Below are 25036 nucleotides of genomic sequence, written 5' to 3' on the forward strand. Positions count from 1 at the left end.
GCTTAGTTAACCATTTAAATTGGTCTTTCATTGTGAGGCATCAATATCACACAATGTGAAACCCTAAATTGTAAGATACAGTTGTATGTCACCCCTCTAAATTATTTTGGCTCTTCTTCTTTGGTTGCTTCATATCCTGATGTTCTTTTTTTCTTCTTCTAATTTGTCATGGACATCAACCATGGTTTAAGCAATGGCTGACCGCCTCACTGTTTCAACCCGGGTTTTGAAACAACACCTAAAAGTTCTCTCTCCCATCGTCGTTCAGTGTCTAATTGAATCAAATGTGGTGATATATAAAATTGTACATGGTTTTATTCATTCACTCATTCTCTCAACTTTTCACTCAAAGCATCGCATTACAGGTCAACTTCTACTCTTTGCTCTACTTCATAGGAAATGTAAAGAACAAGATTGCTGACGAGAACGTGAACACGGGCATCCCTGGTGGTGGCATGATCGCCGCTGACGTGAACACCTAAATCAACCTTGACATTCCATGTTCACTTTTACTCCAATTCGATTTGCATGCAAAGAAAAGAGTAGAAGTGAACCTGAAACGCCAAAGGTTCATGCCGACATTCACGCAGCTGGCGTTCATGCCGCCAGCAGACATGTACGCTTACACATTGTCGTCGTCATCGATGCCACCGTTTACGTTTTCTGTGAATGTAGAGAAGAGAGTGGCGAAACACAGTTCAATTTGCATGCAAAGTAGAGCAGAAGTTAATCTATCATGCGATTGCTTAAGTGAAAAAGTTGAGAGCAAGGTTTTACGTGGCCCAAATATATACATAGTATTTATAAATAATGAAAAAAAAATCAAGCATGTGTCAAGCTATTAAAACTCATGAAATATTATATAGTCAAGCTTCATAATATCTAATAATATATAGTTTGAGAGTCATTAAAAGCTTATGTGTCAACAATCTACAGCTTCCACAATTGTAGGGATATGTGTCAAGCTATTAAAACTCATGAAATATTATATAGTCAAGCTTCATAATATTCATCTAATAAACCTATATACTACTAGTATCCGAACCCGTGCGTCGCACGGATGAAATAATATGGAAAAAGAAATAAAAATGAAGTTAAGAGCAATAAATAATGTTATTTGTATGGTCTTTTTGTTTTATATGAGTCGAGTTACATTTAAATATGTTTTGGTTATGTTTAATTTTTACTTTGGTTTTAGAGAAGACACTGTCATACACAGAATCATGTGTGTATTATATTCATAGGTATAATCTTGCATCCGTTGATCACCATAAGTTAAAAACAAAGTAATAAAATATAAGATAAATTTCATCCAAATTGACGTAACGTTGAAATATGAAATAACCCACATCTAAAATAGTATTTTAATTAGAGGTACAATGAACCAAATTACATAACAAATAGATTCGGAAAGATCCTTAAAATGTGAAAATCACTTGAACTGGAAAATTCATTATAAAATAAATAATAGCAATGTAAAAATGCCTTTGATTTTTTTTTTTGATGAAGTGACATTTTTTCTTTTTCTTTTTCATAAGTCTTCACCTGCAAGGAATGAGACACCATAAAAATTACATCACTAACTGGTTAGGACTAAAACTATTTATTCAAGAGAAAAAAATATATATTACTAAAATAATAACATATTTGTAGTCAGATTTAAGTAGCTTGAAATTTCATGTATGTAGTGATAGACAATTGTATTCCCGGCACGTAATAGCTTAAGCATCATATGAACATATAATATCATAACATTTGACTAATATGATTCCAAAATAGGATGAAAGCAATATGCACTTCAAATAAATTATCAGAATCAATAGTAGAAATCATCTAACAGCTTTTAAGTAAAACTATTATTACCAACACAGTTATTTGTTGGGCTGAAAGACTCCATGGGTATTTTGCCACACAATATCTCTTGCAAACCTTCAATCATAATATTCAACAACAAAAGTAAAAGGAATCACACAATTGAATTGGAATCTCATCATTCAAGTAACAAATAGAAATAACAACATATTATATGATATATTAAAAGTACAAAGTAATTTCAATTGACTAAAAGTATTAGATAAAGAACAAACCTCAAATATTTTCAAAGACCTCCCTGTAGACAACATTTGTTGTTGAAGTGGTAATTTTTCCTTCATCATCCAGTATTAGGATTCTTAACACTTTTCTACTTTTGACGCTTGATACTGCTACGTAGAACTGACCATGAGTGAATACTAGTCTAGGAAGGTATAATCCAACATGGCTCAAAGACTGCCCTTGACTCTTGTTGATGGCCATTGCGTAACAAACAGCCAATGGAAACTGACGTCTTTCAAATTTGAATGGAAGACCAGAGTATTGGGGAATCAAACTCATTATACCAATGTAAATTTTTTGTCGGAATTTGTTCCAGTCACAACAGTCGCACTGATCACATTTGGGCACAAATCCTCTATTAAAAGTCTAGTTCCATTAAATAAGTTTTTTGTCGGAATTTGTTACAGTCACAACAGTCGCACAGATCACATTTGGGCACAAGTTTTTTAAAAGGAAAAAAATGTGTATTCTCACTACTTTGAGTGTACTGGCTATATGCAGCGAAAATGATATTGAGGTGATTTCTATCTTGTTGGAAAACTTTGAAAAAATGTTTACAACAGTTAAAAACTAGTATCCGAACCCGTGCGTCGCACGGATGAAATAATATGGAAAAAGAAATAAAAATGAAGTTAAGAGCAATAAATAATGTTTTTTATATGGTCTTTTTGTTTTAACTGAGTCGAGTTACATTTAAATAAGTTTTGGTTATGTTTAATTTTTACTTTGGTTTTAGAGAAGACACTGTCATACACAGAATCATGTGTGTATTATATTCATAGGTATAATCTTGCATCCGTTGATCACCATGAGTTAAAAACAAAGTAATAAAATATAAGATAAATTTCATCCAAATTGACGTAACGTTGAAATCTGAAATAACCCACATCTAAAATAGTATTTTAATTAGAGGTACAATGAATCAAATTACATAACAAATAAATTCGGAAAGATCCTTAAAATGTGAAAATCACTTGAACTGGAAAATTCATTATAAAATAAATAATAGCAATGTAAAAATGCCTTTGATTTTTTTTTGATGAAGTGACATTTTTTCTTTTTCTTTTTCATAAGTCTTCACCTGCAAAGAATGAGACACCATAAAAATTAGGGCACTAACTGGTTATGACTAAAACTATTTATTCAAGAGAAAAAAATATATATTACTAAAATAATAACATATTTGTAGTCAGATGACAGATTAGTGCATATTTAAGTAACTTGAATTTTCAGGTATGTAGTGATAGACAATTGTATTCCCACACGTAATAGCTTAAGCATCATATGAACATATAATATCATAACATTTGACTAATATGATTCCAAAATAGGATGAAAGCAATATGCACTTCAAATAAATTATCAGAATCAATAGTAGAAATCATCTAACAGCTTTTAAGTAAAACTATTATTACCAGCACAGTTATTTGTTGGGCTGAAAGACTCCATGGGTATTTTGCCACACAATATCTCTTGCAAACCTTCAAGCATAATATTCAACAACAAAAATAAAAGGAATCACACAATTGAATTGGAATCTCATCATTCAAGTACCAAATAGAAATAGCAACATATTATATGATATATTGAAAGTACAAAGTAATTTCAATTGACTAAAAATATTAGATAAAGAACAAACCTCAAATATTTTCAAAGACCTCCATGTTGACAACATTTGTTGTTGAAGTGGTAATTTTTCCTTCATCATCTAGTATTAGGATTCTTAACACTTTTCTACTTTTGACTCTTGATACTGCTACGTAGAACTGACCATGAGTGAATACTGGTATAGGAAGGTATAATCCAACATGGCTCAAAGACTGCCCTTGACTCTTGTTGATGGTCATTGCGTAACAAACAGCCAATGGAAACTGTCGTCTTTCAAATTTGAATGGAAGACCAGAGTCTTGGGGAATCAAACTCATTATACCAATGTAAATTTTTTGTCGGAATTTGTTCCAGTCACAACAGTCGCACTGATCACATTTGGGCACAAATCCTCTATTAAAAGTCTAGTTCCATTACATAATTCAGAGGATTGGTCTAAGTTTCTCAGAAGCATGACAAGCACCCCTTTCTTTAACACCAATTTGTGATTTGGAATTCCATAACATTTTATTTCATGTAGAAACTCCGGGGTTAACCATGAAACTTCAACATCGTTGTCCTCATAAGACCTGCAAGCAGAATCACAACTCAGGTATTCTTTTCTTCCCTTTCAATGCAAGATAAAATATATTGATTGACTTTTTCAATTGATTCTAATGTGGGGTATAATATAGCTCTTTCTTGATAAAATGTTGGATCTGTAAGATGAGAAACCATATCTGAATAAACAAACTGTATAAGTTGGAGCAACGGTTCAGATGGATCAGTAATCAAAAGATCATGAGGAACATCAATAAGCATTTTGCCGTCATCAATTGGTGTTGATTCACCGTTTCCTAATTTAAGAATCTAGTAAACCTGTATACTATTTGAAATTCAAAATATAAAAGAAAAGAAAAAACAAACGTAACAACCAGCTAAAAAAATTTTGAATGATTTTTTTAACTTCGGTGGTCAAAAGTTTTGAATTTTGAATAAAAATCTGATAATATAATATTATATTTTGAATTAAAAATCCCACAATTTAAGGTGAAAAAGAAACTTGAAACATCCTCGCACCTAGTCACATATCAATGCTTCAAAAACTCGGAATAGAATTTTGATTTTTAACTAACTTTGAATTCGTGGATTAGTTTAGATTTAGTCAAGTAGAAGTATTTGAGGTTAATAATGCACCTGATCTTATATTCATTCATCTTTAACTCATAAAAAAAGAGGCAAATTAAAAATACAAAATTTAAAATAATTTAAAAATAAAAACTTCATTATAAAAAAACCATTATCACACATTTCAGAATTCACGTTCTCCATCTCAAAATTTCTCACACAACTATCTCTACTTCCCCTCCTTCCCTTCAACCATGACAGACCTCATATCAGATGTTTGTCTTTCAAAAGCAACAAGTTCCTTCGCTGCAAGGATATTACGTCTATGGACTCTACCTTCCTTTGACAATCCATCAAATATAGGTAGTATTGACATGGTATTGATGGATCATCAGGTATATTTACGAACTTTACAATTTTTTTCTTGGAAAATTTTCAAATATTTCAGCATATTTTTTTATATTTATAATTTACAGAGTTCTAAAATACAAGCATCAATAAAAGGCTCGACTGTCATTGAGATCTTTAATGACAAACTCATGGAAGGTGAGGTCTACCAATTTAGTGGTTTAGTTGTTTCGGGTATTATCGGAAAGTACAAATCAACATGTCACTCCTGTCGTCTAAACTTCCAAGAAAAAACTACAGCTGTTGTGATTAAGGAAACAAACATCCCGATGTTTGGATTCTCATTCATTCCATATTCTCAACTGATCAACCTGTAAGATCAAGTTTTGATCAGTGGTTACATCTCTATATTTTGATGATTACAATTAAGGTTTGTGATGATGAACAATTGTGGTACCCTAACGTTTGTCTTCTTAGTTGTGACAAACAGGTTCTGAATCTGACCCAAGACTATCTATTCAGACGAAGAAGAACCAAGAGATACTAAAAAGAGAGCTCTAAAGCGTACCATGTTCGTTCAGAACAGTGGCAAATCCTTCAGAAGTTCTGAAGATACAAGCTTTCAAGAGGTTCTGAAGAACCAGAGTCAGAAGTTCTGAAGACCAGATGTTCCAGTGGAACGGTCCAGAAGGAGAAGACTCAAGTTCTGAAGACCGGCAAGAAGTTGGTTCTGAAGACCCAAGCTATTCTAGCTCTGACGTTCAGAAGTTCTGAGGAACTTGTTCAGAAGCAGAAGTTGCAAGGTCAGAAGAATCCAAGCTTCAATCTGACGAGGATTAGAAGCTTCACCAACGTTCATCTGAAGCCTTCAGATCTCAAGTCAACTGGTGAAAGGACAGGTCGCTATCATAGTACAACATCGTACAAGTCTCAGTCTGTTCACCACCTACCTCGTGCAGCCTTGCAGTCTGATTTTACAAGATTTCCACTCCAACGGACAAAACCCTAGCAACGGCTACATCACAAGTCTTGGAGTATATAAAGGCTGAAGAAAGAAGAAAGAGACTAAGAAACTTTGCTGAAATTATTCAACTCATACGAACCAATCTCTTAGCATTATTTCTTCACTGTTCTTAAACATTTGAGTTTACTATTAGCTTTTTAGAAGCACTCATTGTAAACCCGAAACCTTTTACACTACATTGTAAAGTTCATCAAGAGACCAAGGTTGGTCGGATCTTGAGAGGACTGAATCAAGGTTGATTCAGTGTTTAGCTAGTCTTAAGAGGATCGGTAGATCAGCTTCTTAAGAGGATACTAGTGAGAAAATCAGTGTACTGTTAGTCACTTAGCAGGTAGAAAAGTGCAGTTGTAACACTCATTGATTTTAGTGAATTGCCTTCATCAGAAGAAGGAAGAAATCACCTTCACAGGTGGACTGGATTAGCTTGAGCTTTTATCTCAAGTGAACCAGGATAAAATACTTGCGTGCTTTACTTCTTATCCTTCAGCACTTAGTTCTTATCCTTAAGTTTTTGAAAAGATATAAAAGTATACCCTTTATTCAAAAACTCTATTCAAACCCCCCCCTTTCTAGTGTTTTTCGCACCTTCACAACCTAAGTATTGATATGTTCCATAATTGCCAGGATGCTATGGCGATATGTAAGAAGATGGGCTTTCCATACCTTTTTATTACAATCACTTGCAATTCTAATCGGAAAGAAATCTCAGATTTTGTGTGTTCCATAAACCTAAAACCAGATGAGCGACCATATATAGTATGTCGAGTGTTCAAGATGAAGGTTGATAATCTCATTGCAGATCTTAAGAAGGAAAAGATATTTGGAGAAGTTGATGCAGGTCAGATTACTTACAAGTTTCATTAACTTACAATTATGTTAGTTAATTTTAGCTATATCTATTTCAAGTATTTATGCTACAAAATAATTTCCTTGATTAAAAATAGGAATGTACACAATTGAGTTCTAGAAGCGAGGTCTTCCGCATGCTCATATACTATTATGGTTACATGGTGAAAGCAAGCTTACCTCACCTCATGATATTGACAAAAAGATATCAGTAGAATTGCCAGATCCTCAATTATACCCCAGATTGTATGATGTTGTTTCCACCTAAATAATGCATGGACCATGTGGTAAAGCTAATCCAACATGTGCATGCATGAAGAATGGGAAGTGTACTAAGTACTTCCCAAAAAAATTCCAGAATTCTACAACTATTGATGACAATGGGTATCCACATTATCGTAGAAGACAGTCTGACATTAAAGTTATGAAGAATGGAATTGAACTTGATAGCAGGAATGTTGTACCTTATAACCCAAAATTGCTAATGAGGTATCAGGCGCATATTAATGTCGAGTATTGCAACAAGTCAAATTCCATCAAGTATTTGTTCAAATATGTTAACAAAGGACCAGACAGGGTCACTGCTGAGATTACAACAACTGCTGAATCATCTGGAAATAAACGTGTTGTTGACGAAATAAAGCAGTATTATGATTGTCGCTACCTTTCACCGTGTGAAGCAGTTTGGAGAACTTTTAAGTTTGAGATCCATGAAAGGTGATTATTTCATCAAAACACGCAGACCTAATAAGTCTTTGATTCTACTTATACTTTCATGGTTGCTTTTAATTGTAGTATTGTATTCAACTTTACATAAGTTATCTTTGATGCCCTCATAAAATTACTAATTATTTCTTTTGAATTTGACATTCATCTCAGGTGGCCTCCGGTAAAAGGATTAAAATTCCACCTTGAGAATCAACAATCCGTTCTTTTTGGAGATCATGAAGACATTACGGATGTACTGGAAAAAAAGGACTATACCACAATGTTTTTGGCGTGGATTTGACCTACTCTGAGTTTCCAAGTAAATTTGTGTATAATGAAAAGGACATAATATGGGAGTTGAGGAAACAAGGATACTCAATTAGAAGACTAACATATATTCCACCAGGTACCGGAGAATTATATTACATGAGGATGTTATTGGCTGTTCAAAGAGGATGCACTAGCTTTGAGAGCATAAGGACCGTAAAAGGAGAAATTCACAGTACTTACCAAAAAGCATGTTATGCTCTTGGATTGTTGTCTGACGATAAACAATACATTGGTGCTATCAGAGAGGCCAGTGAGCTTGGATCATGTAACCAGTTAAGAGGGTTATTTGTTTCCTTGCTCATAACAAATTCTATGAGCAGGCTAGACCATGTATGGGAAAGTACTTGGCAGTTATTGGCTGAAGGCATATTAAAAATTCTTCTAATGCGTATTAATATGCGTAATACTTTTTTTTTTTTTTTGCAGATTTGATAATTGATGAAACATAACTGAAGAAACAGTGTCTTCTAAAAATTGACAACATTTTGCAATCTAATGGTAAGTCCTTGGCAGATTTTACATGCTTCTCAAATTATGACTTATACGGGGTGGAACACTACCAGAATAAATTTGGTGTGGATGAGATGGCATACAATAGTGAAGAAATGCAAGACATGCATGCAAACCTGGTGTCATCCTTAACTGATGAACATAGAAAAAGTGCATGATGAAATCATGGGTGCAGTAACCAAATATTTAGGTATTTTTTACTTTGTCTACGACTATTGAGGAGCGAGAAAAACTTACATCTGAAAGACTTTATCAGCTGGCCTACGAGCAGGGGCGTATCCAGGATTTTCTTATTGGGGGGCGAAATATAAGACTAATAAAATCTTCATTGAATATTATATAAACTTTAAATTATAAAAGATTATTTAAATAGAACTCTTCGTTCTTTTATAGTACTAAATTTATCTATTATTGTATTAACATATATTTTTTCAGCAATTTCTCTCTCGATATATACAACTAATAAATTTCTGAGAAGATCATCTTCAATTTTGTTGCAAAGCCGAAGTTTAAACAACTTTCATTGCATAAAAAGATCGCTTTGTAGATGTTGTTGAAACAGGGAATGTCAAAACAAGACCTATTAATCTATAAACCAGTGGAAATATTGTTGTTTTTCCGGTTTCAACTAACTTATGGTAAAACTCGGATAAACTGGAAATTTTTCATAAATTATGATCTCGGGAAATATCTGAATGATAATGTCTTACTTGAAACGAAAAATTTCTCTTTTCTAGCTCGGAAAAATCATCTGCATAAAAATTCTCAACAAGCTTATAGATTTTCTCATTACCAAATGATTTAAAATTTTTCTTAGGATATAAAGTTGAACTAAGTATGAGAAGTTCCACTGCCTCTACATTAAATCTTCTATTTAATTCAGATAGTTGCAAATCAATTATAGAATAAAATACTTATATCCTATAATGATGTTCCATATCTTCACCTTTTTCTTATGACGACCATTACCCAAAAAATAAGAGGCTTTCATGTCAGGAACTTCAACTTGATGAGTATCAAAAAATGTTATAACATCTTCTATATAAAAATACCTATAGTCGGTGAACATTTCAAAATTCTTGGGGGGGTGCGATGGTCCCTGTCAGGCCCTACCTAGATACGCCTATGCCTATGAGCAATTGTTAAAATTGTATTGAATGTTGCCTCAAGTGGAATTGCATCAACGGTAGGCAGAACGACACATTCAAGATTCCCGGGGGCAGAACGGCACATTCAAGATTCTCAATTCCCCTTAATATCAATGAAATATTAACCTGTAAAGTTAGCAAGGGTAGCTTGAAGGCTAAGTTGTTGCAGCAATCTTCTTTGATCACATGGGATGAAGTGCCTATGTTGAACATATTTTGCTTTGAAGCTCTTGATATGACACTCAAGGATATAATGTCATCTAAGAATCGAGCAAATGCCAATAAACAGTTTGGAGGTAAGGTAGTTGTATTAGGATGAGATTTCAAACAAATACTCCATGTTATTCAAAAGGGGTCTAGACAAGATATAGTTGCAGCAACTGTAAATTCTTCATATTTATGGGAAAACTGCAAAGTTCTTTCCCTGACAAAAAATATGAGGTTACTCAATACGAATGGACATCAAGATAATGATGATGTCAAAGAATTTGCTGAGTAGATTCTTAAATTGGGAAACGGTGAATCAACACCCAATGATGACGGCAAAATGCTTATTGATGTTCCTCATGATCTTTTGATTACTGATCCATCTGAACCGTTGCTCCAACTTATACAGTTTGTTTATCCAGATATGGTTTCTCATCTTACAGATCCAACCTTTTATCAAGAAAGAGCTATATTAGCCCCCACATTGAATCAATTGAAAAAGTCAATCAATATATTTTATCTTGCATTGAAGGGGAAGAAAAGAATATCTGAGTTGTGATTCTGCTTGCAGGTCTTATGAGGACAACGATGTTGAAGTTTCATGGTTAACCCCGGAGTTTCTACATGAAATAAAATGTTATGGAATTCCAAATCACAAATTGGTGTTAAAGAAAGGGGTGCTTGTCATGCTTCTAAGAAACTTAGACCAATCCTCTGAATTATGTAATGGAACTAGACTTTTAATAGAGGATTTGTGCCCAAATGTGATCAGTGCGACTGTTGTGACTGGAACAAATTCTGACAAAAAATTTACATTGGTATAATGAGTTTGATTCCCCAAGACTCTGGCCTTCCATTCAAATTTGAAAGACGACAGTTTCCATTGGCTGTTTGTTACGCAATGACCATCAACAAGAGTCAAGGGCAGTCTTTGAGCCATGTTGGATTATACCTTCCTATACCAGTATTCACTCATGGTCAGTTCTACGTAGCAGTATCAAGAGTCAAAAGTAGAAAAGTGTTAAGAATCCTAATACTAGATGATGAAGGAAAAATTACCACTTCAACAACAAATGTTGTCTACATGGAGGTCTTTGAAAATATTTGAGGTTTGTTCTTTATCTAATATTTTTAGTCAATTAAAATTACTTTGTAATTTCAATATATCATATAATATGTTGCTATTTCTATTTGGTACTTGAATGATGAGATTCCAATTCAATTGTGTGATTCCTTTTATTTTTGTTATTGAATATTATGATTGAAGGTTTGCAAGAGATATTGTGTGGCAAAATACCCATGGAGTCTTTCAACCCAACAAATAACTGTGTTGGTAATAATAGTTTTACTTAAAAGCTGTTAGATGATTTCTACTATTGATTCTGATAATTTATTTGAAGTGCATATTACTTTCATCCTATTTTGGAATCATATTAGTCAAATGTTATGATATTATATGTTCATATGATGCTTAAGCTATTACGTGCTGGGAATACAATTGTCTATCACTACATACATGAAAATTCAAGTTACTTAAATATGCACTAATCTGTCATCTGACTACAAATATGTTATTATTTTAGTAATATATATTTTTTTCTCTTGAATAAATAGTTTTAGTCATAACCGGTTAGTGATGTAATTTTTATGGTGTCTCATTCTTTGCAGGTGAAGACTTATGAAAAATAAAAAGAAAAAATGTCACTTCATAAAAAAAAAAAATCAAAGGCATTTTTACATTGCTATTATTTATTTTATAATGAATTTTCCAGTTCAAGTGATTTTCACATTTTAAGGATCTTTCCGAATCTATTTGTTATGTAATTTGGTTCATTGTACCTCTAATTAAAATACTATTTTAGATGTGGGTTATTTCAGATTTCAACGTTACGTCAATTTGGATGAAATTTATCTTATATTTTATTACTTTGTTTTTAACTCATGGTGATCAACGGATACAAGATTATACCTATGAATATAATACACACATGATTCTGTGTAAAACAGTGTCTTCTCTAAAACTAAAGTAAAAATTAAACATAACCAAAACATATTTAAATGTAACTCGACTCAGTTAAAACAAAAAGACCATATAAAAAACATTATTTATTGCTCTTAACTTCATTTTTATTTCTTTTTCCATATTATTTCATCCGTGCGACGCACGGGTTCGGATACTAGTTCTTAACTGTTGTAAACATTTTTTCAAAGTTTTCCAACAAGATAGAAATCACCTCAATATCATTTTCGCTGCATATAGCCAGTACACTCAAAGTAGTGAGAATACACATTTTTTTTCCTTTTAAAAAACTTGTGCAATCTTTCATATTTAACTCCTTTGAGATGAAAATTGTAAGTGATGACACCAATGAAGGTAATGTTCCACCCCAAGTATATAAATTTATTGAGGAGGGCTCCGTTTACACCTGTGTAAGTCTAAAACTCTTACACTTATTATTGACCATTGATCTAATTTAAATCTAAAGGTCCCAAATAATTTAAATTAGTAGGTCTTCTCTTTTTATGAAATATTCTGCTACCCGGTTCTCCTAGCGCATTTTCCCAAGCCGCACGGCCAAACCTCACCCCTTTCTGTGCCTTGATCAGATGATCTCAATATTGTAATTCAATCATGTTCTTTTTAGTCGATCAATTTTTTTTTGTGCTGAGGTCCTGCTCTCGAGTCTCGATCATATTTTGTGCTTGGCTTCTTTCTCTTTCTTCGTGTTCAGATTCTTAATGAAGATGGTGCTCTCTTGATTATTCATTCCATGAAATATTACATACAATTGATAGATGGATTTGTTACGTTGTGGCCCTTGTGGGTAGTGCTTGTGCAGATAGGTTTTCAAAAAACAATAAGAAATTAGAAATTCAAGAGAAGGTGATACGAAATTAAATCTAGAAGTGAGGGCAACAAAACACAGAGACGAGAGAAAGGTGAGGTTTGGCACTGCGGCTAGAGAAAATTCACCGGGAGGACAGGGTAGAAGACAGTTAAAAAAAAATAGAAAATCAAATGACCTACTAATTTAAATTATTTGGGACCATTAGATTTAAATTAGATCAATGGTCAATAATAAGTGTAAGAGTTTTAGGCTTACACAGGTGTAAACGGAGCCCTCCTCAATTTATTTTATACGGTCAAATATGATTATAGAACTTTAAAATTGCCACAAACTTGCGGTTGTGTTTAGCTTTCAATTCAGTTAACGAAAAAAGTAAAAAACACATTTATTGTTTGTAGGGATTGAAGTACAGTAATTACTATAATATCAGTTATTTTCATAAACGCCTTGCATGAATTTTATTTTTGCGGGGCCAAATCTTTTGACACAGCCAAGATCGCATAAGGTCAATTCTTTCCTTTTTGTTTAACAAGATCAAGACGTAGAAATTTTCATGAACAGATTAATGTAAATGTTTGTGATAAATACAAAATTTTACGTGACACTAATGTGAAACTAACTAGAGAATCCTAGTGAGCTTTCCAAGAAGAATCCGACTGAAACTAGAGAATCCTAATCCGATGAGTTAATAGGTAAGTATGCAACATGGAAAGATGTCCATGGTGTATTAAACCACAGGTTATACGTTCACTAACAGCTGATGCTTGCTATTGTGGAGAGCAGGATTTCCCGAAGTTTATCTTCCAAGAACACACACTTCACTATCACTTTAATGGTACGTAGGAGTATATGGAAAAATAGATAATCATGCGTCATTTAATTTGTTTAAAAATAAAATAAAGAGTCTCTTCTTTTTGAAGTAAGCAAGAGGCCAAACAACCAAAAGAAAAACTAGACTTAAAAGAGGATAATATCTCTATGTAATCATTATCAGAAAATCATATCATCCCAATATTATAAGCATTTAGCACATAATTATTTAAACAGATTATTCTTTACCTTAAACAAGTACTTATTCTTATACTATACTTGTTGGTTTTGTCATATTTTGAAAATTCAATGTGTTTGACATGATGAAAAATGTCATAATTTATATAAAATATTGAGAAGTTTAGTTACTATGCATTAACAGTGTAAAAAGTTTTACATAGTCATTCTATTCGAACTCATCAATTTAAAATGTTGTAATTAAACGAGTTTTTTCTTATACAAATACAAAGAAAGAAAAATGAAAAAGAGGTTAGACCCTCATGAACCCATGAGGTCAGCCCTCAACAAATCAGCAACGCCATCCATAAGGGCATCCCAAACCAAACTAGCAGAGGTAGTCAACGCTCCGAGCTTGACTAAGTAATCCACCACAACATTCCCTTCTCGTAGAAGATGATGACTACAGACAATCCAATCACGACAGAGTAAGGAAATCACATTAGTACAAATCACAATATGTGGTATGATGACAACTCACTTTACATTTCCGATGAGAAATTTAATTATTATTATCAGCGGTGAATGCATTCGCATCAATCACGTAATTAAGAAACTGAGATTAGTAGGTTTTAACCACACTTATGCGATTCTCATCAATAAACATTCTAAACCAAACATGCTTATAACTTAACAATCAAAATCAATTTTAAGTTAGTGTGTGTATGTTGATGGACTCATGTTATAACTTTCCATGCTTTGTCCTCCCCAATAAGCCTCCTCCAACCCAAACATGAAAAATTATGGTAGCTAGCTCTAAAATAAAATATGAATTCACAATGGAAAATATTTTCTTCTACAAAAAATGGCAAAAACACAAAAGAAATTAAAATAAAAGATTTTATTTATTTGATCAAAGGTGTGTTTTGCGTGTTGCTGTTTTCCTTCAGCCCCTCTCTCTGCCAACTCTCAAGGCACGTACTCTCTGCTCCTCCGCCCAATCATCGCCGCCGGAAACCACCGCCACCAACCACCACCATCGCCTCCTTCCACGGCTGCGTTCGACTCCTTCTTCCTCAGGTTCAATCTCCTTCCCTTTCTCTCAAATTTCATGGATAAGATAGGTTCTTCGAATTTCCCCTCTCTGAATTGAACGAATTGGAGGAACAGCAATATGAATGAGCAATCGCTTTCGCTTTCATTCTCAGTGGTTTTGAATGGGATTTAGGATTTTGGTGGTGATTTTTCTCCGTCGTTGTTGGCATAGCATAACCCTTCTTCGCTGCCCTTTGCGCGGTAGATGAAGAGTGTAGTTGTTGTTATTCGATGGTTTGAGAGGGAGGAAACGTGTGAAACGAGATCAGTTGTGGGTAGAAATTTTGGTTTAGGGTAAACGATAGTGTGAGAGATCTTTCAAATTAGGCAAATCACTTGGGTTAATCAGTGTTTTTCTATAGCTTTGATAAATTATCAAACTTGACACGTGGGGTGTTCGTTGTTTGTGTGTGTGTGTGTGAGATTAGTTTCCTTGATTTGAGGGGAAGGGGGTAGAGTGTGATTTGATCAGCGTCTTTGAGCTGTTGATTTGTGTTTCGAGTGTATTTAGCTAATAGTGTATAGCATTGTATGATGTTGGGTAGCTGGAGATTTCTTGCCTCCTTTTATTGTTGCTTATAGTATGTGTTGTATGCTACTGTGATGTGCTGTTTCGCTTGTTCTGATTTGGTAGCATCTGCACATTTGGTTCTATGTTGCCCTGCTGCTACATTCGTGATAGGCTTTTTGGAGTTTTTTGATGAACCTTGGTTGTGTCCTAAAAACTGGGATGATTTTCCTTGTTAGTTAATGAACCAATTAGCCAAATACAGTTTTGGGTTGGTTGATTGATGGCAAGTAGTTATGGTATTGTTATCTTACTTTGCATAGAATGCTGCATATTTCTCATATCTGTCGGTAACCTTTGGGACATGCCACCTTCTTTTATTTCTTAATAGCCTTAGCCAGCATTTCTCCCTCACTAGAAGATTGTGGATTTCTTCAAATAGGTTTATTCTCTTCAAACTGTTTTGGTTTCTTTTCTGTTACCCAGAGTATTGTTTCATGAAATTAAGAATTGATCTCCAATGTTGAGAACCTTTTCTTGATTTTTGGTGCTTTCTAGGACCAATACAAATGACTTGCTGCACATGTGACTCCCAAATAAGGCATCATCTTTTGATGTTTGTTTCATGTGTTCTGTAAATTCAGTTTATCCTTCAGTACAAATTCTCTTCAATGGGTAATTTAAGATTTAAAAAATTAACCATGTCCATGCCAAATATTCCTTGCAACTGAGTGTAAGGATACATGACTAGGAAACTGGCCAATTTAAAAGCAAATACAACACACAAACACATAACTAGCCAGTGCCTTGTTCATTTACTATGCTTAAGATTATTAATCCTTTATATTTATAATGACATCAAATTATCTCATATTTTATCTACTAAATTTTCTGTTGATGTAGGTTACCTTTGAATTTCTGGAACTGTTGTGGACAAGATTTGCTGGCATATCATTCCTAATTGGAGTTTCAAAGAGGATATCATAAGACTTGCATTATAAGAGAATTAATGGAGCTGAAAGTTTCATCTCCAAAACTAGAGTCTGTTGCACCTTCTGATTGTCTCAGTGATCCCGAGGAAAAGGAAGTGAGTGATGACGATGATGATGATCGGAATCATAAGCATCGGAGGCGGGATGATCGTTCTCAGTCTTTGGAGAGAGATGTTTCAGATCCTGTTATTAGCAGGCCATTCAGGAAGCGCAACAAGAATTTTGGAAATCGGCCTCCGTTTAAGGGAAATGAGTCTCTATCCTTTGAAACACTGAAAGCTTATGGCGATGCCGCTACAGACAAAGAGTTCTACTCCAAGTTTGAGAGAAGGCGTCCTGGCTTTACTCCAGGTCCTCGAACACCTTTAGATATGAGTCAAAGACTACGGACAAACCAATCATTTACTGTAGATCCAGGTGCTGGCAGGGGAAGAGGCAGAGAATCTGGTTTCTGGAATCAACGTGAATCTAGGTTGAGCTCAATGGATGTTGCTTCACAAATAGTTCAGCAGCGGTCCATTCCTTCAAGTCTTTATACTGGACGGGGATTACCAAATGTTTCAAATGCACAAAATGCATCCTGGAACACATTTGGTTTAATTCCAGCAGTACCCAATGGGGGCATGGATATGCTTCATCCATTGGGTTTACAGGGAACTCTCAGACAACCCATGAATTCATCTTTAAATGTGAATATTCCTCGTCAACGATGTAGAGATTTTGAGGAACGTGGATATTGCCTCAGAGGGGACATGTGCCCCATGGAACACGGTGTTAATCGGATTGTCATTGAAGATGTTCAGGTATTTTTTTTTTCTTAAGATATTTCCTGTTGTTTAGCTATCATGAAGGAATTCGATGTTTTAAATTGCATGAGGAATTCTACGATAAAATAGAATAATATTTATGTTGTATTTGACTTCAATGAATAATAGATTGACTGTAGGCTAAATCAATTACTGAGGATGTTTTAATTCACTATCTTCTAGCTTTGTTGGGACATAACTTGTTGCTCACTTACTGTTGCATTTCTTTGTTTTCTTTCGCTGTTCTAGGTGCTTTTGTTGTCCTTTTCTTTTGCATGTCTCTGATTTCTCTTGAATCTTAATCAAACAGTTTTATTTATGAGAGGAAAATAAGGTTGATTCCTTACGAGCAACAGCATATGTAGCATTGATGCATTATTACTTTGTAAATTGCATACAGTAATCATTAGACATTGCTTTAAACATTAGAAACAACTTTTTACTGTTGCGCAAAGGCTCCCCATTTGCTGGAGGTGGAATTCGAACTGTAGGCCTGTAGTCCTCAAGGATGTAGCTTAGGTGGTGAAACCACTAGACCAATGGCTCACTTTTAATGGAATGAACTTAATGTTATGTGGTAAATAGACAACTATAGAATTAATCTCGATGTTGCAAAGATGGCAATTTTACGATAGATGAGCTGACACTAAAGTAGATAAGATAAGGAATAGGTTAGCACCTACTTTAGAAAAGATGGATGTTAGGTGGTTTGTACTTGTGTAGAGAAGACCTATAGTAGCCCATTAAGGAGGGTAGATCAGAGGATACTCAAATCGTTAGAGGTAGTGGGGAAACCTAGGAAAACTATAGGCCACATCATTAATAGGGTTTTAGTTTTAAATAGTCTCTCATTAGATGTGATTGATGAGAAGATATTATGATGAGGTTTGATTCATTTAGCTGATCTCACCTAATGAGAAAAGGTTTTTGTTGTTGTTGTTATACTAATGGAATTTCATAACACAAGCTTGCATTTTACAAGATTTTCAAAACATTCAATGTTAATATTTATTGCATTATTGTATTGACTTATGTTGTGCTTTCCCAGATTTTGCACTTGATCATAATTTTACACTGTCTGTTGGTTTGGATTAGACGCAATGATGCATACTATATTTTGTCAAACTTACTAATTAACTTGTTCATAAATCAGGGTCTTTCACAGTTCAACCTTCCCGTGTCTCTTCCAAGTGCGCCCCTAATCGGAGCTCCTGCTGGATCTGGATCTCATCATTCAGTAAATGCTTCAACCACTTCAGTGAACAGCAAATGTATACCTGGAAAAAAATCTGTAGTTGGTGATGATGGTATGCCTGTGGATAGTGCATATCCTGGTCTTGGTTGCACAAGTGGAGCTGATCTCTACGATCCTGATCAACCACTTTGGAACAATAGTGGTCTGGAGTCTTCAAATGCACTCCTATCTATTCAGTCATCCAAGATTGATGAAACTGAGCTCATATCTAGCGAGGCTCTAAATAGTGATTATCCAGTTGGAACTACCAGAACTTCTGTCAATTTGCAGGGTTCTAGTTCATCTGTCTGGGCCAGAATGAATAGTTCAAGAAACAGATTTGACATGAAAGAAAAAACTAACTCTATGATAAGTTCTTTTCATTATCCTCAGAATCAACTGAAGGAAGATAATGATGAATTAGTTGGCTCCCGCAGTACTTCCTGTCAAGGAAAGCAAATCATAGCAGATGATACTGACCCCAGAAGCATGGAAACATTATTGAAGGCACAGGCTTTTAATATGCGTAACATACGCAAACCATCCCAAAAGGCATTGTGTACTCTATTTGTAAGTGGGATACCTCAGAGAAGTAACAAGAGGGAGACTCTTCTTACTCATTTTAAGAAGTTTGGGGAAGTTATTGATATTCATATTCCAATGAACAGTGATCGAGCATTTGTCCAATTCTCCAAAAGGGAAGAGGCTGAAGCTGCTTTGAAATCACCGGATGCTGTAATGGGCAATCGTTTTATCAAGCTATTTTGGGCTAACCGTGATTGTGTTCGCAATGATTGTACTGCTAGTGGGAATGGTGTAATTGTTACTCCCCGTGGGCAAGCACCTGCTTTTGTTCCATCTCATCCAGTCGTCACTGATAGGCGAAAAGATATCCATCAAACTGATGCTTCAAAGACTATATTTGAAGTACCATCTCCTTCTGATCAACCTAAGCATATCATTGCAGGTGGACCCAAGGCTCCACCTCCTTCGCAAAAGAAGTATGAAAACTTAGAACATCTAAAGGAAGAACTGCGTAAGAAGCAGGAAATGTTGGACCAAAAGCGTAATGAGTTCAAGCGCCAGCTGAGCAAACTTGAGAAACAAGTAAAACCTAATGCCCTTGCCTTTAATTTATAGTTGATAATACTATGGTTTAGACTTTAGATGCATATGATATGACCTTTTTGTTCTAAGAAACTTAAAAGGCCATACCTTCAATAAGTAATGTGATTAGTTTGGTGTTAGGTAAGAGGTAATGATATGTAAATTAAAGCATACACTTCCCTTTTCAGTCCATGTATAGGATACCCTGTAGCTACTGATAAAATGGATTTCATATTTTATCTTCCACTTAACTATATTAAGAATTGGACGTAGAATTCGCGTAATCACTTTTCTCCTGTTACATCTTGTTATAATCATGTTTCTTGTATTAATGACATACCTTCTGATCATATGAACTGTAATTATACACAGGCTACAGGACTCAAGGGTGAAATAGTTACCGAACATGCTGCAAAGAGACCCAAAACAAGCATGACGACTGATGTTGCCAAACTCACTTCTCCTCAATCGTCTGATGCTGATCCTGGAATGACATCTCTACATGCAGAGGCAACAACTGATAGGAATAAACAGTTGGTCAGTACTGTATCCCAAAGTCCTAAAGCAAGTACAACAATGAGAGTGCTAGAACCTACAGGCTTGAAACAGCCAATTCAACCATTTGTGCCTGTAAATAGGTACAAATTGGACAATCGTCCCACTGCATTTAGAATCATCACTCCTTTGCCAGATGGTCTAGCAAATGTAAGTATTCTTTTCTCTCATTCTGTCTCTACTTATTTGGAAAAAGTTTCTCACCATAGATTGAACTTCTATTTGTCTAATTCTTTTGTTTGCAACATAGAAATAGGTGGAGAAAAACCAAATATGACTTGTTGTTTTAGTGCAACCTGTTACACAGCCTAGCAAGCTTTAATCCTTCATGATTGGTAATAACAATATGTAAATTGTTTATAAGCCAATGAGTAAATGGTATTGACTGATCATATTCATAAGTTTGACCAGGTTTATGGAATCACACGAGGTTTCTGATAATACATCCATAGTATGAACAACTGTTAAGTTTCTTGGGACACTCTAATTAAAGGGTGTAAGCTTTGTGTTTTAGCTGGAGAACTAGCATAAATTGAGGTTAAGGGGTCAGTCTTATCTGTTCTGCTTAACTCAATAATATTTGGGTTCTCCCTTGGTTTTATATTCCCCTTCTTAATTTCCACTAAATCAGCAAAGTCTTGTCCAGGAAATCAACTAATGAAACTTATAGTGTGTATATTAAGTTGTTAATTGTTATCATACATATGAAGTTGGTCATTTTTCATTGAGTAAACATGGCCTACTTCTAAGAAAAAATCTGATAGGAATCGACCCTCTATTAGAAATGTATTTGAGCGGAGGTCTATTAGAGGAGCAGGGGATTATTCTCCTGTAACTAACAGATCGAATTTGGGGACATAGCTATGTAACTAACTAGCTGATTGTTAGAAAATTGTTAGTTATGCCGTGGGTATAAATAAGATAGTTAGGACATGGAGGGAAGTTCAGGATTTGGGCATTTGAGTTCACAATTCTTTGTAACTCTCTTCCTTATCTTGGGTCTATCCTACATTGGGAAGACTTTGGGATTTAGGGTTCTTGAATAAGATTGGTTCTTATCGTTTTGGTGCCATTTCTATCACTAGTATGAAATCACCATCCAGGTGCTGTGGGCTAATCGAAGTAGATGGTGAGCAAGAAAATGGAAGGAAGACTTCAGTGGTGATAAAGGTGAGGACAACATTCCGTGTTCTTATGGAGCTAAAATGACTTAAGTGGAGCAGAAAGAATCCCAAACAACGGGACAAGGGAGGGGCGGGGTAATCTACTGCCAATAGAAGTAGAAATGGAGGATTCAAGTAATTTAGGAAGGCAGGGACTTAATTAAAATTTAGTTCAGCTTACCACCCCCAAACATATGGTGAGACAGAGGTGGTAAACTGTTGCATTGAAGATTATTTGAGGTGCATAATTGGCTGTAAACCAATATAGTGGTCCAATTTCCAAAGCTAGACTGAGTATTGGTTCAATACCAATTATAGTGTAGCCACCAAGATGACTCCTCTTAAGGCTCTTTATGGCCAAGATCCTCCAACCTTATGGAAAGGTCCAACAATTCCTTCCTAGCAAGTCCAGCACCTTTCATCTCTTTGACTGAGGATTGTGAATTGAAAGTACAACCAGAGAATATTCTCAGTCAGATTGTATGCAGCAGGAGAACAAGAAGTACATGTCAAATGGCAACATCTGCCTGAATTTGAGAATAGCTGGGAATCATTGCTCCATTTGCAGGATGCATTTCCTAGTCTCCATCTTGATGACAAGGTGGTAGTTTTAAGAAGGGGGGGGGGGTATTCATAGGAATCGACCCCCTTTAAAAAGGTATATGAGAGGTCTAGTATAGGAGCAGGGGACTCTTCTGCTATGTAACTAACTGACTGACTTTTGGGAAGTAGCTATGCAACTAATTGTGTGTAATAAGACAGTTAGGAGGGAGAGTCAGTTTTGGATTTGGGCATTTAAGGAGTAGGCTGAGCTATCTTCGGTCTATTTCACAATTTTTTGTAATTCTCTTATCTTAGGTCTATCCTACATTGTGAAGACTTTGGAATTTAGGGTTTCTGAATAACATTTCCATTCTTATCCTTCTTTTTGTATCAGATGAAGATATGGCGATTTTTTATGGTTGATTTAGTAGAAGTCAATGTTACATGGTCACTTTGTCTTTGATTTGCTTTTACCATTATCAAATGTGGCAGTTGGTTTGGTTGTACTTTTGCTTAACTAAATTGCTGTTTTGTAGGTTGCTTCTTTGAAGGAACACTTCTTACCATATGGAGAACTTTCTTCTGTAGAGCTAGTAGATGTGCAAGTCGATGATAGTAGTCAACAAGAGGCACATATAAATTTCACTACTCGCCGTGCAGCTGAGAGGGCGTTTATTAATGGTAAATGCTGGAAGGACCACAATCTGGAATTCATGTGGCTGGCTTCCGCTAATTCTAGCAATGCAACTGGTAGTAGAGAACCTTCTCTATCCGCTCCCAAGGAGCCCTTAGATAGAGATGACCATTCTGAAGAAAAATTGGGAAATGCGGTAAACCAAGAAGCAGCTGTATCAGATGGTGAGCGTAAAAATTCTGAAAATGAAAATGGTTTGAAGGTTATGGAAATGGAACCAGGTGAAGATCTCCAGTGTTCCCCAAGGCAAGTTTCTTCTGCCAAACAATCACCAGAGGGCAATGTCTGTTGAGGATCCACTGATGGTCAGATTTGTACAGCGAGGTAAAACTTACAATCTATCAAACTCTAATCTTCAGGAACATTTTTTTGTTTAATTTTATGAAAATTCATTGTTCCATGTTCCTTTTTTATTGCTTCAAGACATGTAAATTTCCTTCTTTTAGCTGCCTCCTGTATTTGGTGGTAATGGTGCATCATGTTGTTTCTCAGCTTGGATGGATAGTTCACTTTTTAGGATAAATTTTTTGAAGTTGAAGATTATGTTAAAATCCATGGAACGGTTACATAACAAATATTTGGGAACCCCTGTCCCTCTATGTTTGTAGTTACAGTAAAAATATAATGCAATCGTTTAGTTTGACTCCATTATCCTTGAAATTGTTTGTTCATGTCTACAAATTCTTTTAATTTAGCTTCTAAAAATTGTAGCTTGAATATTAAATTAGTAGTTTGAAACTCATGAACTGGGACACTAGATCAACATGGTGATCATCCGGTAGGATACTCCCCCTGACATCACCTCCAATCTTTTCATTAAAAAATCTTAATTTTGCAAAGAGTTGCCTGCTGGCATTTTAAATATCTTCTTAAAAAATATTTTTTGAATTATTCATGATACAAATTTTGTACCGGAAATTATGATTATTGAGTGGTTGTTTGAAGTTTTGAAATTTGTTATTTTTTTTATACTTCTAAATACATACTAAAAAGACTGTTATTAACTTAACGTGTGTCCCTATGATATTAAAAAGCATATCACTCACTACATTATCCTAATAATTTATAATAGATGATATTAAATGTTTTAGATTTTAAGATATCGAAAGCCTTTGTTTTACATTGCCCATGTTAACAAAACATAGTGAGATAATGTGCTTTGCATTTTAACTCTTAAAGGTCAGTTTGTTTTGAACATAAGTTTTTTTTTAAAAAAAAAATCGTTGGCGGAGTAATTGCATATCTTTTTCTTCAAAAAAAAAAAGTAATTGCATATTTTTAGCATGGGGTGTCTCTAATACACTAAATAATTATCTGGGTCATGGTCCATTAATTTGTAATCCGTTAAAGTTGTCACTCATAATAATCTTTTTACACACTAAACACTTTGCTTGTTCAACGGTAGAATCCATTAAGGCCCAAAAAAGAGTCGAATAATATTTCCATGAGAGGAGTTCATTCCTAGGTGATGGGATCACTTTAAAAAATAAAGTAAATCACCACAATGGTTAAGAAATCAAAGATTGAGATTATGATTATATAATTATGTATTTGCCTGTGTATAATAAAGTAGGGTGTTATTTAAATAATAGCCAATCAATTGTGATTTAATTTATCCTTTAAGTGATTCTCACTTAAGAGGAAGAAAATCTTATGTGAGAAGACTACAAATCATAATTACAAATCAAAATGTGCTCATAATTTTAAACAAAAATTACAACCAAATGCAATCTTAGATGATACATTGTCTCCAAAGCAGCAATTTGATAATATTTCTTTTGTCAATTTATCTTTTCAGGCCTACTTGGCCGTGTTGAAGCTACAAATGTTCAACTGTGAGAGGCTAGCATAAATCAACAAAGGTGCAGGCAAAATTACATCGTACCAAAAACTTGGAGATGATAAAAAAAAAAGTGTGTCGGAGGGAAGTGGAGAAAGGTAGGAGGAGAAAGGAGAGATAAAGGCAAATGAGGGGCTATGATGGCGAGAACATAAGGGGGGCGATGATGAGAGTGATGAGGAGGTGGCCATAAGGGAGAGAAACGAGATGTGCAATAGAGTCTGCATTGTGTGGGAGAGCATTAAGAGTGGATGATATGGGGAAAGGAAAATGTGCGCATGGAGGGAGGAGGAGGTGGTAGAAGGGAAGAGGCAACTGGCGACAGGGTCGATTGGGGTGACTTGACAATAGTTGACAGCGGTGTATAGGTAACGATAGTATATAGGTGGAACATGGAAACTGCCCTAAGGAGGAAAAATCATCTATGATGAGTAGAGAGCCCTTCAATTAAGAGAAAATCCCTCCTTTGAGGGAAGGCCGAAAAACAGACTTTAAAAAATTTGCTAAAAAGAGTGTGGCAACTAGGGTTTAAGCACAAGAAATGGAAGACTGCTTTAGAGTTTCACTTAAAAAGAAACATCGCTTGTGTAGTTTGTTACACCATCACCCTAAGTTCAAAACTTTTAAAGTTTAGACTTTTCTTTTATTGCAATTGTAACAAAAGCAATCATAAATGACTACATTGTCCCAATGAGTAAGACCATGTTTGCTTGCAATTTTGGAAAATTGATTT

General features: G+C 34.9%; 1 protein-coding gene across 1 annotated transcript; it reads left to right on the forward strand.

The window, feature by feature from the left end:
- The first annotated feature begins 14668 nt into the window (after positions 1-14668).
- On the forward strand, positions 14669-25019 carry LOC130739194 (zinc finger CCCH domain-containing protein 41). The gene is made up of 6 exons (XM_057591432.1): positions 14669-14846; positions 16273-17164; positions 18321-19508; positions 19881-20213; positions 22306-22787; positions 24262-25019. Exons 2-5 carry the CDS (start codon positions 16379-16381, stop codon positions 22753-22755), a joined length of 2757 nt encoding a protein of 918 aa, XP_057447415.1. The 5' UTR covers positions 14669-14846; positions 16273-16378; the 3' UTR covers positions 22756-22787; positions 24262-25019.
- Positions 25020-25036: the final 17 nt, after the last annotated feature.

This window comes from Lotus japonicus, chromosome 2 (genome assembly GCF_012489685.1).
Source record: "Lotus japonicus ecotype B-129 chromosome 2, LjGifu_v1.2".
NCBI lineage: Eukaryota > Viridiplantae > Streptophyta > Magnoliopsida > Fabales > Fabaceae > Lotus > Lotus japonicus.